The sequence below is a fragment of the Pseudophryne corroboree genome, chromosome 4, assembly GCF_028390025.1.
Source record: "Pseudophryne corroboree isolate aPseCor3 chromosome 4, aPseCor3.hap2, whole genome shotgun sequence".
NCBI lineage: Eukaryota > Metazoa > Chordata > Amphibia > Anura > Myobatrachidae > Pseudophryne > Pseudophryne corroboree.
Genome location: NC_086447.1, coordinates 219457438 through 219473279, shown reverse-complemented (window position 1 = coordinate 219473279; position 15842 = coordinate 219457438). Strand labels below are relative to the sequence as shown.

At 45.5% G+C, this 15842-nt stretch overlaps 1 protein-coding gene across 8 annotated transcripts in view; it reads left to right on the top strand.

The window, feature by feature from the left end:
* SPSB4 (splA/ryanodine receptor domain and SOCS box containing 4) overlaps positions 1-15842 on the top strand; it is a 256317-nt gene that overhangs the window by 142043 nt on the left and 98432 nt on the right. The window contains exon 3 of one of the 8 annotated variants that reach the window (XM_063915934.1): positions 226-280. The exons of the other annotated variants lie outside the window; for them this stretch is intronic. Coding sequence (XP_063772004.1) covers positions 226-260 — 35 coding nt within the window. The 3' untranslated portion in view covers positions 261-280. The remainder of the gene's footprint in view (positions 1-225; positions 281-15842) is intronic. 8 annotated transcript variants of the gene reach the window in all.

Here is a 15842-nt window from a genome sequence, read left to right as displayed (position 1 = left end):
CCCTACTGTACAGCAATATAAAAATATGTTTACACTTTATAAATAAAGGACAGTATGGTTAAACAGGAATGTCGGTTGAATTATGAAAATTCTGCTGTGAATTTACAGCAAATTTGTACAAAGTTATAAAAAATAACTTTAAATGACATATTGATATCTGGCCAAATTGTCTCCTCCATTACATTGTTATAATCCTTCGTCTTTTCTACATCCCACATTTTCCAGGTGCAGTCACTGTTTTTATCATTGGAAACATTTAAGATATATTATATACACAGAGGTATGACTTCGGATGTACCTGGATTTTCTGGATTAGAAAATGAAAGTAATTTTTTTTTTTTTTTTTGTGACTGAAATTTATTATAGAAAACCAAGCAGACAGAGAGAGCTTGGTCTTCTAAAGGAGAAAACATTACATTTATTAGCATCAACAGTTAGTAAATAACAGCACCTATAGTACTATGTACAGGGTTACTATAAAAAAATAGAAACTTTATAGGTACAGTATAATACTTCCATGGATACCGTATGTAGTATACTGTATGTCTGTAAGTATCTACTACTTAGTTACAATGTTCTATGTGTGGAAGTGGAAGAACATGAAAAAAATCACAGCTGGGATAAAAGTTTTTACGACGTCAGCATCACATGAGCGCCTTTTGCGTCATGTAAGGAAAATGGCTGCTAAGCCGGCAGAGAAGGCTTTTTGTGTTCTAGACTTAGCAAAAACAAGCTCTGTTACTGTTGTACAGCGGCATTTTAGGACGCGCTATGGGAAACCTCCACCTATAGTACAAGGCAGTCCATCTACGACTGGAGCAAGAAATGGTTGTTTATGCAAAGGGAAAATTATATTATCGTATTGATATCTGTCGTGTGACAAAAGGCTCACACATAGAACATTTGTAACTTTGTCATAGAAACTTACAGACATATACTATATATCCATGTAAGTATTTTGACTATACTGTATCAATAATACTTTGGTTTACAGTATATAAAACGTTTTTTTATGGTAACCCTGTATAATGCACAGTCTTGATCTTGCTGGCTATCCCTTAAACTGCATGAAGTACATAGAATAATCCGCTAGTCCCTTATTTACACTGTATTTTTAGCTCAGAGAGCTCATGTAGTCCCTGGTGTATTCAGCAGATAGATACTGTGTCTGTGTTCAAGCTTTAATGGCGTAATCTAGCTGTATGCCAGAATACCATGGTTTGAAAAATAGCCAGTAAGCAGTCACAACACCAGTTGTAGCTCCATTTAGACATCTATTTCCAGGCAAGTTTAATGCTTTAGTTTATATTTATTCTCATCTCAGCTCTGTGATATTTAATAATATGTGGTATATGGCCTATTCTGCACTGTGTGAGCCTTCACCATCTACAAGCAGCACTACAACAGTGCTTGCTGAATTGGAGGGATAAATGAAGTGCCATGTACTATATTATTTCCTGCCACATATATTAAATTGAACAAGTGAATCTTATGTGAAATCACCTTAGTATCTGTAAAACACAGAGCGATGTCCTTTGTAACTTTAACATTATACAGAGAATATCTTAGAAACGTAGAATTTGATGGCTGCTAAGATCCTCTTGGTCCATCTAGTCTGCCCCTTTTTTGAACATATTTTTTTTTATCTCAAACCTTATTTGATCCTTATTTCTTTGTAAGGATATCATTATGTCTATCCCATGCATGTTTAAATTGCTCTACTGTCCTAGTCTCTACCACCTCTGATGGGAGTCTATTCCACTTGTCCACTACCCTTTCTGTGAATTAATTTTTCCTCAAATTTACCTTGAAACCCAGACCCCCCCCCCCCCCCCCCCTTTCCCCTCCAGTCTCAGGCCATGTCTTTGTGTCCTATTGCTTCTCTTCATTTGGAGAATGTTTCCAGCCTGGACTTTGTTGAAACCCTTGATATATTTCAAAGTTTCTATTATGTCCCCCTCTTCCCTTCTCTGCTCCAAACTATACATATTGAGATTTCTTAGTCTTATTTCTATGGATATCTCCATGCATTACTGGATGTTTCCATGAGTTGACGTCTGCTACACGTGTCATTGTAGCCAATTAGAAGATGGCACCACTCACCCCCACGTCAGGCGTGGCAGGGAAAGTGTTAACTACAGAGAGCTTAGGGAAATTACTTATAACACCCAGAATGTTTGAACATTTGTGAGTCAGCTTCAAAAACAAGAAAATAAATTGTGAATCACTAAATAATATCTCTAACTCTTGGCTGCAATGCAAGAACAACTGACCTCACAGAAAATAAGCAGCCAGTCACCACTTCCTAACACTGCGCAGGAATTTGAATCCTTGTTGAACTCTTTGGTTGCCATGGGAACCATTTGATGGTGCACAGTGAAGTAGTTTCCAGATTTTTGAAGAATAGCCCAGAAACCATCTCAACTTTTTTTCTGCCATGCAACATGAAGTCCTGTAATGCACTTTTAATTTAGCTGCAGGGCCCAACTGGAGAACTAAACCGAGACAGCGGGTATTTTCACTTGCAGGTTATATATTAAGGGGCATATATATCACAATCCACATTATTAGATGGATGTGAACAATATTTCTACATAAATTTGCAATGTGAAAAGTGACTCTTTGATAAAACATGTTAGAGACCTGCCGTTACGTGTAACCAGCTTCAGCAACGAACTTCACCAGTGATAGAGTGAGCAGCGCATATCATGTATACCCTGTCCGTGACTGCAGCCGGACTCAGCCGCGAGTGGGGACCAGCTTCCGCACCAGACTCCCAGTGTTGTTCTTGCTGTGCTGCACACTTTGTGATTTTATTGTATATCATCTTTTAATATTAAACATCAGCTTTTGGACTGTACATTAGACTGGACAGCTGTTTCCTGGGGCAATCTAAAGATACCCCTATGTGACCACGTGACAGAATTAATATGTAAGTGATCATCTTTTATGAAGTTATCCCGTTTTATTATATATTGAAGAAATTATATCTGGGGTTAAAGATACCTTGTTTGGACTGCGAGTGAGAACCCTAATGTAAGTTCTTAATTAAGAGGGTGTGTTTCCCGGCGTACCACTCAGGAATATTGAAGGATTTAAGCACAGTATACTGCAAGTGAACAGCGCCTACACACAGTTTTATTATTTTTTTGCATTAGTGTCCAGTGGCGATTTATAGGTGTTCTCTTTTAAACTGTGTGGCTGCAGTTTACTGGTCAGCGCAGAAACCACATTTTGTTTCTTGTACAAATTTACCATTGTACTCTTTCCAGGAGATGGGCTCCTGTAAGAGCAGTGGCGTAACTATAGGGGGTGCAGGGGATGTATCTGTTTCGGGGGCCCCAAGGTCCAGCATGCAACCCCACTGCACCTTTTTTTTTTATTGATTAATTAGTACGCCACCGCCTGGCTGTTTACTTCCTGGTAGGAGACCAGGTATGGGAGGGGTGTCACTGGGACTGACACTCACTATCCGACAGAGCCACCCTCCCCTGCAGTGTGTACCTGATTGTAGAAAGACTCGCAAGATGATGTCATCATCTCACAAAATATAGCTACGGCGCGGCTGACGAACACTGGACGGTCATCCATCTAGCCACACTACCGATTGGAGAGTGAGCAGTGGATTTGTCATGCTGTCGGTGAGCTACAACCCGCCGCATGAGTGTAGGTAAATTTGAGGATCTGTGGATCACTGCGGATCAGAGGATCACTGTGGATTATAGGGGTCATTCCGAGGTGATCGCTCGCTAGCAGTTTTTAGCAGCCGTTCAAATGCATTGTCGCCGCCCACCGGGGAGTGTATTTTCGCTTTGCAGAAGTGTGAACGCTTGTGCAGCAGAGCGCCTGCAAAAACATTTTGTGCAAAACAAGACCAGCCCTGGACTTACTCTTCGTGTTCGTTGATTCTAACGTTGGAGGGATGACTTTTGATGTCACACACCGGCCAGCGTCCGCCCAGCCACGCCTGCTTTTTCCCGGAACGCCTGCGTTTTTTCCAAACACTCCCTGAAAACGGTCAATTGACACCCAGAAACCCCTTCCTGCCAATCTTCTTGTGTTGTGCCGTGCGACTTAAAGCTTCGCTAGAACCTGTGCAAAACCACAAAGGTCTTTGTACCCGTACGTCGCACGTACGCAGTGCGGTGCATGCGCAGAAATGCCACTTTTTAGCCTGATCGCTGCGTACAACGTCAGCTAGCGATCAACTCGGAATGACCCCCTATATTGTTTATGCTGTGTATAAGTCATTCTGTCTGTGCCACCTTCAAGCACGCAGGTGTGTAACATCTGCAATGACATGCATAGCTCAGCGTTTGCACATCACCAATACACAGAGAAATAACAGTGTGCTAAGCATCTGCACAACAGTGCATACTGAGTTGGGGGGCCCCTTATAAATTTTGCTATGGGGCCCACAAAGAGCCCATCCTGGTGAAGAGCTGGAAGCAGTGTGAAAGTGTAATGTTATCACACTTCCTCCTGGTTTGGGTCCCAACGGCATCTCCGGAAAAATTTGTGATATAATAGCGCATAGGCTACTATAGGATTATTCATGGACAGCACAGAAACAAACCAGCTCTTATGAAAGGAGTCATGAAAAGAAATAAGCTTATTTATAAAGCAAAAAAGGAGACAATACTTCCCTGCGCTGGAAGTGTAGAGGCTGCAAATATGTATATGTTCCGGAGTTATCGACCGGAAAATAAACAATGACACAATACAAGAAAGAATTATATTCAAAATGCGCTTCAACACTGGATAAATGAATGTGAGATGTTTCAGACCGATTTGTTTCCAAGAGTCCTAAAGTCTCTAATCGATTTATTCAGGAATTTTCTCCGACAAGGTGGTACATAAAAGAAGAAAACAAAAGGAAAATTTCCAATGTGTAGTGATTTCTTAGGAAGTAGCAAGAATCATATAGAGGGACTATGGGATGTAAAGTCTCCCCTCCTTAGTGTCTTTTGAAAATATTCTGGGGCCACCCGGAAAGTGTGTCAGTCATAAACTCAGGATGCTCACTTTCTTGCTTACTTCAACATACGTGTATGGACACCTATAAAGGTATCTTTAGGATTTTCAAGGAAAGCTTCACTCCAAATGATTCCCAATTTATCGGGTTATTTCTCCAAATTATGGAACATGAGAGAGACCGCAAAAAGAGAAAAATCAATGTGTAGTGGTTCTCTATATCCGTGAAATTGTGGGTATAGGGGATATATAGATAAAGATAGGTCCCCTTTCCTCTGTGTCTATATATTGTGTTTAGGGGACCACCCGGAAAAAGTGATGGATCACAAACACGAGATGCTCACTTTTAGGCTTACATAGAATTAAGTCAATGAATACATATAAAGGTATCTTTCAAACTGTTAAGCACGATAATTTCTCTATCGTCCTAGTGGATGCTGGGGTTCCTGAAAGGACCATGGGGAATAGCGGCTCCGCAGGAGACAGGGCACAAAAGTAAAGCTTTCCGATCAGGTGGTGTGCACTGGCTCCTCCCCCTATGACCCTCCTCCAAGCCAGTTAGATTTTTGTGCCCGGCCGAGAAGGGTGCAATCTAGGTGGCTCTCCTAAAGAGCTGCTTAGAAAAGTTTAGCTTAGGTTTTTTATTTTACAGTGAGTCCTGCTGGCAACAGGATCACTGCAACGAGGGACTTAGGGGAGAAGAAGTGAACTCACCTGCGTGCAGGATGGATTGGCTTCTTGGCTACTGGACATCAGCTCCAGAGGGACGATCACAGGTACAGCCTGGATGGTCACCGGAGCCTTGCCGCCGGCCCCCTTGCAGATGCTGAAGTAAGAAGAGGTCCAGAATCGGCGGCAGAAGACTCCTCAGTCTTCTAAAGGTAGCGCACAGCACTGCAGCTGTGCGCCATTTTCCTCTCAGCACACTTCACACGGCAGTCACTGAGGGTGCAGGGCACTGGGAGGGGGGCGCCCTGGGAGGCAAATGAATACCTATTTTGGCTAAAAATACCTCACATATAGCCTCCGGAGGCTATATGGAGATATTTAACCCCTGCCAGAATCCGTTAAGAGCGGGAGACGAGGCCGCCGAAAAAGGGGCGGGGCCTATCTCCTCAGCACACAGCGCCATTTTCCCTCACAGAAAGGCTGGAGGGAAGGCTCCCAGGCTCTCCCCTGCACTGCACTACAGAAACAGGGTTAAAACAGAGAGGGGGGGCACTAATTTGGCGTTAGAAATATATAAAAAAGATGCTATAAGGGAAAACACTTATATAAGGTTGTCCCTATATAATTATAGCGTTTTTGGTGTGTGCTGGTAAACTCTCCCTCTGTCTCTCCAAAGGGCTAGTGGGTCCTGTCCTCTATCAGAGCATTCCCTGTGTGTGTGCTGTGTGTCGGTACGTGTGTGTCGACATGTATGAGGACGATGTTGGTGAGGAGGCGGAGCAATTGCCTGTAATGGTGATGTCACTCTCTAGGGAGTCGACACCGGAATGGATGGCTTATTTAGGGAATTACGTGATAATGTCAACACGCTGCAAGGTCGGTTGACGACATGAGACGGCCGACAAACAATTAGTACCGGTCCAGACGTCTCAAAAACACCGTCAGGGGTTTTAAAACGCCCGTTTACTTTAGTCGGTCGACACAGACACAGACAGGGACACTGAATCCAGTGTCGACGGTGAATAAACAAACGTATTCCTTATTAGGGCCACACGTTAAAGGCAATGAAGGAGGTGTTACATATTTCTGATACTACAAGTACCACAAAAGAGGGTATTATGTGGGATGTGAAAAAACTACCGTAGTTTTTCCTGAATCAGATAAATTAAATAAAGTGTGTGATGATGCGTGGGTTCCCCCCGATAGAAAATTATGGGCGGTATACCCTTTCCCGCCAGAAGTTAGGGCGCGTTGGGAAACACCCCTTAGGGTGGATAAGGCGCTCACACGCTTATCAAAACAAGTGGCGGTACCGTCTATAGATAGGGCCGTCCTCAAGGACCAGCTGACAGGAGGCTGGAAAATATCATAAAAAGTATATACACACATACTGGTGTTATACTGCGACCAGCGATCGCCTCAGCCTGGATGTGCAGAGCTGGGGTGGCTTGGTCGGATTCCCTGACTAAAAATATTGATACCCTTGACAGGGACAGTATTTTATTGACTATAGAGCATTTAAAGGATGCATTTCTATATATGCGAGATGCACAGAGGGATATTTGCACTCTGGCATCAAGAGTAAATGCGATGTCCATATCTGCCAGAAGATGTTATGGACACGACAGTGGTCAGGTGATGCAGATTCCAAACGGCACAAAGGTGTATTGCCGTATAAAGGAAGAGGAGTTATTTGGGGTCGGTCCATCGGACCTGGTGGCCACGGCAACTGCTGGAAAATCCGCCGTTTTTACCCTAAGTCACATCTCTGCAGAAAAAGACACCGTCTTTTCAGCCTCAGTCCTTTCGTCCCTATAAGATCATATCTGCCCAGGGATAGAGGAAAGGGAAGAAGACTGCAGCAGGCAGCCCATTCCCAGGAACAGAAGCGTTCCACCGCTTCTGACAAGTTCTCAGCATGGCGCTGAGACCGTACAGGACCCCTGGATCCTACAAGTAGTATCCCAGGGGTACAGATTGGAATGTCGAGACGTTTCCCCTTCGCAGGCTCCTGAAGTCTGCTTTACCAAGGTCTCCCTCCGACAAGGAGGCAGTATGGGAAAAAATTCACAAGCTGTATTCCCAGCAGGTGATAATTAAATTACCCCTCCTACTACAAGAAAAGGGGTATTATTCCACACTATATTGTGGTACTGAAGCCAGAAGGCTAGGTGAGACTTATTCTAAAAAAATTTTTGAACACTTACAAAGGTTCAAATCAAGATGGAGTCACTCAGAGCAGTGATAACGAACCAGGAAGAAGGGGACTATATAGTGTCCCGGGACATCAGGGATGCTTACCTCTATGTCCCAAATTTGCCCTTCTCACTAAGGGTACCTCAGGTTCGTGGTGCAGAACTGTCACTATCAGTTTCAGACGCTGCCGTTTGGATTGTCCACGGCACCCCGGGTCTTTACCAAGGTAATGGCCGAAATGATGATTCTTCTTCGAAGAAAAGGCGTCTTAATTATCCCTTACTTGGACGATCTCCTGATAAGGGCATAGTCCAGGGTACAGTTGGAGGTCGGAGTAGCACTATCTCGGATACTGCTACAACAGCACGGGTGGATTCTAAATATTCCAAAATCGCAGCTGATCCCGACGACACGTCTGCTGTGCCTAGGGATGATTCTGGACACAGTCCAGAAAAAGGTGTTTCTCCCGGAAGAGAAAGCCAGGGAGTTATCCGAGCTAGTCAGGAACCTCCTAAAAACAGTGCATCATTGCACAAGGGTCCTGGTAAAAATGGTGGCTTCCTACGAAGCAATTCCATTCGGCAGATTTCACGCAAGAACTTTTCAGTGGGATCTGCTGGACAAATGGTCCGGATCGCATCTTCAGATGCATCAGCGGATAACCCTATATCCAAGGACAAGGGTGTCTCTCCTGTGGTGGTTATAGAGTGCTCATCTTCTAGAGGGCCGCAGATTCGGCATTCAGGATTGGATGCTGGTGACCACGGAGCCCAGCCCGAGAGGCTGGGGAGCAGTCACACAAGGAAAAAATTTCCAGGGAGTGTGATCAAGTCTGGAGACTTTTCTCCACATAAATATACTGGAGCTAAGGGTAAATTTATAATGCTCTAAGCTTAGCAAGACCTCTGCTTCAAGGTCAGCCGGTATTGATCCAGTGGGAAAAACATCACGGCAGTCGCCCACGTAAACAGACAGGGCGACACAAGAAGCAGGAGGGCAATGGCAAAAACTGCAAGGACTTTTCGCTGGGCGGAAAATCATGTGATAGCACTGTCAGCAGTGTTTCATCCCGGGAATGGAAACTGGGAAGCAGACTTCCTCAGCAGGCACGACCTCCACCCGGGAGAGTGGAAACTTCATCGGGAAGTTTTTTCCACATGATTGTAAACCGTTGGGAAATACCAAAGGTGGACATGATGGCGTCCCGTCTGAACAAAAAACGGGACAGGTATTGCGCCAGGTCAAGAGACCCTCAGGCAATAGCTGTGGACGTTCTGGTAACACCGTGGGTGTACCAGTCGGTGTATGTGTTCCCTCCTCTGCTTCTCATACCTAAGGTGCTGAGAATTATAAGACGTAGAGGAGTAAGAACTATACTCATGGCTCCGGATTGGCCAAGAAGGACTTGGTACCCGGAACTTCAAGAGATGCTTACAGAGGTCTTATGGCCTCTGCCGCTAAGAAGGGACTTGCTTCAGCAAGTACCATGTCTGTTCCAAGACTTACCGCAGCTGCGTTTGTCGGCATGGCGGTGGAAAGCCGGATCCTAAGGGAAAAAGGCATTCCGGAAGAGGTCATTCCTACCCTGGTCAAAGCCAGAAAGGAGGTGACCGCACAACATTATCACCACATGTGGCGAAAATATGTTGCGTGGTGTGAGGCCAGGAAGGCCCCACAAAGAAATTTCAACTCGGTCGTTTCCTGCATTTCCTGCAAACAGGAGTGTCTATGGGCCTCAAATTGGGGTCCATTAAGGTTCAAATTTCGGCCCTGTCGATTTTCTTCCAGAAAGAATTGGCTTCAGTTCCTGAAGTCCAGAAGTTTGTCAAGGGAGTATTGCATATACAACCCCCTTTTGTGCCTCCAGTGGCACTGTGGGATCTCAACGTAGTTCTGGGATTCCTCAAATCACATTGGTTTAAAACCAGTCAAATCTGTGGATTTGAAGCATCTCACATGAAAAGTGACCATGCTCTTGGCCCTGGCCTGGACCAGGCGAGTGTCAAATTGGTGGTTTTTTCTCAAAAAAGCCCATATCTGTTTGTCCATTCGGACAGGGCAGAGCTGCGGACTCGTCCCCAGTTCTCTCCCTAAGGTGGTGTCAGTGTTTCACCTGAACCAGCTTATTGTGGTGCCTTGCACCTACTAGGGACTTGGAGGACTCCAAGTTGCTAGATGTTGTCAGGGCCCTGAAAATATGTTCCAGGACGGCTGGAGTCAGGAAAACTGACTTGCTGTTATCCTGTATGCACCCAACAAACTGGGTGCTCTTGCTTCTAAGCAGACTATTGCTAGTTGGATGTGTAATACAATTCAGCTTGCACATTCTGTGGCAGGCCTGCCACAGCCAAAATATGTAAATGCCCATTCCACAAGGAAGGTGGGCTCATCTTGGGCGGCTGCCCGAGGGGTCTCGGCTTTACAACTTTGCCGAGCAGCTACTTGGTCAGGGGCAAACACGTTTGCTAAATTCTACAAATTTGATACCCTGGCTAAGGAGGACCTGGAGTTCTCTCATTCGGTGCTGCAGAGTCATCCGCACTCTCCCGCCCGTTTGGGAGCTTTGGTATAATCCCCATGGTCCTTTCAGGAACCCCAGCATCCACTAGGACGATAGAGAAAATAAGAATTTACTTACCGATAATTCTATTTCTCGGAGTCCGTAGTGGATGCTGGGCGCCCATCCCAAGTGCGGATTATCTGCAATACTTGTACATAGTTACAAAAATCGGGTTATTATTGTTGTGAGCCATCTTTTCAGAGGCTCCGCTGTTATCATACTGTTAACTGGGTTTAGATCACAAGTTGTACGGTGTGATTGGTGTGGCTGGTATGAGTCTTACCCGGGATTCAAAATTCCTCCCTTATTGTGTACGCTCGTCCGGGCACAGTACCTAACTGGCTTGGAGGAGGGTCATAGGGGGAGGAGCCAGTGCACACCACCTGATCGGAAAGCTTTACTTTTGTGCCCTGTCTCCTGCGGAGCCGCTATTCCCCATGGTCCTTTCAGGAACCCCAGCATCCACTACGGACTCCGAGAAATAGAATTATCGGTAAGTAAATTCTTATTTTTCCAAAACTCTTGAAATAACACGCTTAACGTGGGCTTACTTGAAAGATGCGGGGTATGTTCACATAGCGATTTCTTTTGAAACACATCCGTAGTCAATCTCCACCAAAAAAAAATGTGTTTATGATAAACAAACCGGATTTTATTCAACAAAAAAGATACATTAAAACATGGGAACAAGGATCACCTTGCCTAGGCAGTTGTAAACTTCCCAATAAGAGGAAAGAAACATGTAAGGGCCCAAATGTTCTCACCAGATCTGCAGGGAGCCTCAAAGACAAAGGGTCACCAAGTTCTCACAAAAAAAAACATGCCACCAACGCGTTTCGACTACTCTGGTCTTCCTCAGGGTGGTGGTGGGATCTCAGAGCAATCTATTTATCCTCTGCTGGGTCCCACCCCTTTTCAGATATACAGTGGAGAAGCTACCAATATTGTCTTAATTAGGGACATATTATATGTCCCTATATATGGAAAATAGGAGACAGTACCACAACATTGTTAAGAATACTGAATTAAAACATAAAAAGCGTATAAACTCATTAAAAATCCGTTAATACGGGTTGTCATGGAAACCGAATGAGCAGCCAATCAGTTGCTCTTCCTGACTCTATATCAAAGGAAGTTGTAGGACCATCCCTTCCTCCCTCCTGCGTTCTACACGGCCCGCATTTCCGGATATGTGCGTTCCACCCACCCGAAAATGCCGTGCTGTGATAGATACAAATGAGTACTGCTAAATAAAAACATGTATTGAACAATAATGTTAAAAAGGCTTATTAAAAACCACTTTTGTATCACATTTTTGTGAGTGATTATGGTAATTTCTAAAAGAAAAAGAAAAAACAAAAAAAGAGTAACAATGCAACCATATTATTTATAAAGCACACTGTGGGGCTGATGCTGAGTTGAACATACGTAGACAGTAGAAAAGGTCGACAGGGTCAAAATGCCAACATGGAAATGGCCGACGCAAAAAAAGGTTGACACAAGTTTTTTGCGTCTCATTTTCTGTGTTTCATCATCTGTGACCACAATCAGTGTAAATATGTATCCTCTCGGGCTCACTTCGGTCGCCACACTTCGGGCAAAGTGGCTTGAAGCGTTACTGCTGCACTCTGCACTGGTTACTATTCCCAGTCATAGTCCACGTGAATGGTATATCAAGCAAAAGTTGAAAAATATGTGAAAAACCAAAGAAAAAAATTGTGTTGACCGTATATGTGTCGACTATTATAATGTTGACCTTTTGAAGCTGTCAACCTTTTTTACATATTGTCCTTAAGCACTGTCTACCGTTTACCTGTCAACCTTTTGACCATGTCGACCATATGTTGTTGACCTATTGACTGTCTATGTAGACACTGTCTATCTATACATTGTAACCTGCATGGAGCAAATCTGCCTACTCTCCCAGTGGGGGTCATTCAGACCTGATCGCTCGCTAGCTGTTTTTTGCAGCGCTGTGATCAGATAGTCGCCGCCTATAGGGGAGTGTATGATTGCTTTGCAAGTGTGCGATTGCATGTGCAGCTGAGCACTACAAAAAAGTTTTGTGCAGTTTCTGAGTAGCTCATAACTTACTCAGCCGCTGCGATCATTTCAGCCTGTTCTGGCCCGGAATTGACTTCAGACACCCGCCCTGCAAACGCTTAAATACGGGTGCGTTTTTCCTACCACTCCCAGAAAACGGTCAGTTGACACCCAGAAACGCCTTCTTCCTGCCAATTTCCTTGTGATCGGCTGTGCGAATGGATTCTTCGTACAATCCATCGCCCAGCAACGATCCGCTTTGTAGCCATACAACGTGCCTGCGCATTGCGGTGCATATGCATGCGCAGTTCTGACCTGATCGCAACGCAGCGAAAAACCCTAGCGTGCGATCAGGTCTGAATGACTCCCAATGTCCTGGAGACTGCTGAGGTACAGGGAGCTGTCCTGGACAGCCAAAAGAGTCAACTACTGTAGCCGCCCATTTACCGACAGCCGCAGAGAAAGGGGCAGTCTGGGGCTTGTTTACCAGGTTTACTCCATACTGCCCAATGGCACAAATTGTGTCAGCAGGGGTCATGGTGTGATTCTGCAAATCAATGCACCACCTCCCCCTCCCAGCGCTTCTGAACATGTCTATGCCAAAATGTATTTTACTAGCCATGTTTCGAAGGTCACCATGATGAATGGCGACAAAATATGCCACACACAGTAAATGGATATCTGAGCATATAAGTCACTGTGCCGGTGTCTTTGTTTGTATACAGTCGCTGCTTAGAGTCTGATAAAGGCTAATAAGACATAGATGTATTTCTCATAAGCATGCATTCAGTGATTTTATTACTGTACAGAGGGCAGCTAATGATATACATTCATAGCAGTAAATTTCTGGTAAGGCCCAGACCTGTAACAAATGAAGTCTGTGTCCTGTGATTATATTTTTTCCCCATTATATTAGTCAGTGCAGAGTAAAGATTTACAGATCTAATGAAGGAAGGCACTGGAGCATTCTCTCTAATTTTCTGAAATTACCTCTAGGAATTTTCTTTGTGCGCCAGCTGCTGGTTCATTTACACTTCTTACCCGTCTGCTGCCTGTGGCAGCCTTATGATTTGTAGCATTTCTCCTAGAAATATTACATACCATGGTGAAGCCAAAAATTTTATTGTTCATAAAAATAACAACTCTGTATGTATGGATATAAATATGCAGTATACATAGGTTTACCAGAGGTCCGGACTGGCCATCTGGCACTTCTGGCAAATGCTAGAAAGGCCGATGGCCAGATGGGCCGGTCTGGCTGTCCGCAGCAGATGCTATTAAAACTGTCCAACACAAAATGGCCGCTGCAACACAGGAGACAATTGTGTTGACACTAGAGGACCAAATAAAGGGGGCAATGCAAACAGTGCACGGTACCAGGAAGTCGTGGCCAGGACTGCTGACCGCAGACAGTGGGCCAAGATGTCGGGGGTGGGGCATCCCTGACTGCAGGAACCGCGTCTCCCTCCATGGATCTACCAAGCCGCCAGCTACAGGCTGCTGAAGAGACACACAGTAGTAAGAACCTGCACTGCCACAGCCCTACCCTAACCTCCTCCCAAACCCTGGCCATTACCCCTGCAGCCCTACCCAAACTTCCTCCCTAACCCTGGTCTCTACTCCTGAAGCCTTACCTTAACCTCCTCCCGAACTCTGGCCTCTACTCCTGCAGCCTTACCCTAACCTCCTCCCGAACCCTAACCTCTACTCCTGCAGCCCTACCGTAACCTCCTCCCGAACCCTGGCCTCTACTCCTGCAGCCCTACCCTGACCTCCCTAACCCTGGAATCTACTCCTGCAGCCCTACCCTAACCACCTCCCAAACCCTGGCCTCTACTTCTGCAGCATTACCATAACCTGGCCTCTACTCCTGCAGCCTTAACCTAACCTCCTCCTAACCCTGGTCTCTACACCTGCAGCCTTACCCTAACCAAACTTGGCCTCTACTCCTGCAGCCTTACCCCAACCTCCTCCCTAGCCCTGGTCTCTACTCCTGCAGCCTTATCTTAACCTAACCTGGCCTCTACTCCTGCAGCCTTAGCCTAACCTCCTCCCAAACTTGGCCTCTACTCCTGCAGCCTAACCCTAACCTCCCCCTAACCCTGGCCTCTACACCAGCAGCCTTACCCTAACCTCCTCCCTAACTCTGGCCTCCTCTTCTGCAGCCATATCATAACCTCACCCCTAACCATAGCTTCCACTTCTGTAGCCTTACCGTGACCTAACCTGGCCTCTACACCTGCAGCCTTACCTTAACCTAACCTGGCCTCTACTCCTGCAGCCTCACCCTAACCTCCTCCTAACCCTGATTTCTACTCCTGCAGCCTTACCCTAACCTGGCGTCTACTCCTTGCAGCCGTACCCTAACCTCCTCCCTAACACTGGTCTCTACTCCTGCCGCCTTGCCCTAACCTCCTCCCTAACTCTAGCCTTCACTCCCGCAGCCTAATCATAACCTCACCCCTATCCATAGCATGCACTCCCGTAGCCTTACCCTAACTTCCCTCCTAAACTCCCCTCCCACAGCCTAATCATATCCTGCCCTGGTGGGTTTAACCCCCCCCCCCCCCCTTCCCCTATGAGAAGGGAGTGTGGGGCATGATATTGTGTTAGGTGCATTACTGTGTGGGACATACTAAGGTGTAAGGGACATTACTGTGTAGGGCATGATATTGTGCTAGAGGCATTACTGTGTTGGACATACTAAGGTGTAAGGGATATTACTGTGTGGGACATAAGGTGTAAGGACATTACTGTGTGGGGCATAATATGGTGTAAGGGGCATTACAGTGTAATAATATAATGTGAATAAGGGGTAATAATGTGCTTTGTAATGTGATTAACGGTCACGCCCCTACCCAGTGAGACCACACCCTATTTTTCGGTGTGCACCGTAGCACTATCCCTACTTAAAGAGCATTGGTGTCCCCGATCATACCTTATGTACACAGGGCACCGAAATGTGTAGTTACAGCTCTGCTTTGGTATGCACAGACTTGTCCTCCTAATGTAGGGCATACTAAGGTGCAAGATGTATAACTGTGTGATGTAATGTGAATAAGGGGCAGTACTGTGCTTTGTAATTTGACTAAGGGGAACTACTGTCTGCCATAAAGGGTACAATTGTGTGGTCATGCCCCTACCCAGTGAGACCACACCCTATTTTTGGTGCGCGCCTACGGCACGCTCTATCTCTACTGGAGGTGTGGACAGGGACACCAATGCTCTTGTACACAGGGCACCAGAATGTTTAGTTACAGCTCTGCTTTGGTATGCACAGATGTGTCCTCCTCTGTGATCAGCCCCCTATCCTAAATAATTCCTACAGTGAGCACTATCTAATCCTCCAACTGCTAAGTTAGGGTTTGCTAATTTGGGAAAATGCCTTTCCTTTTCTTTG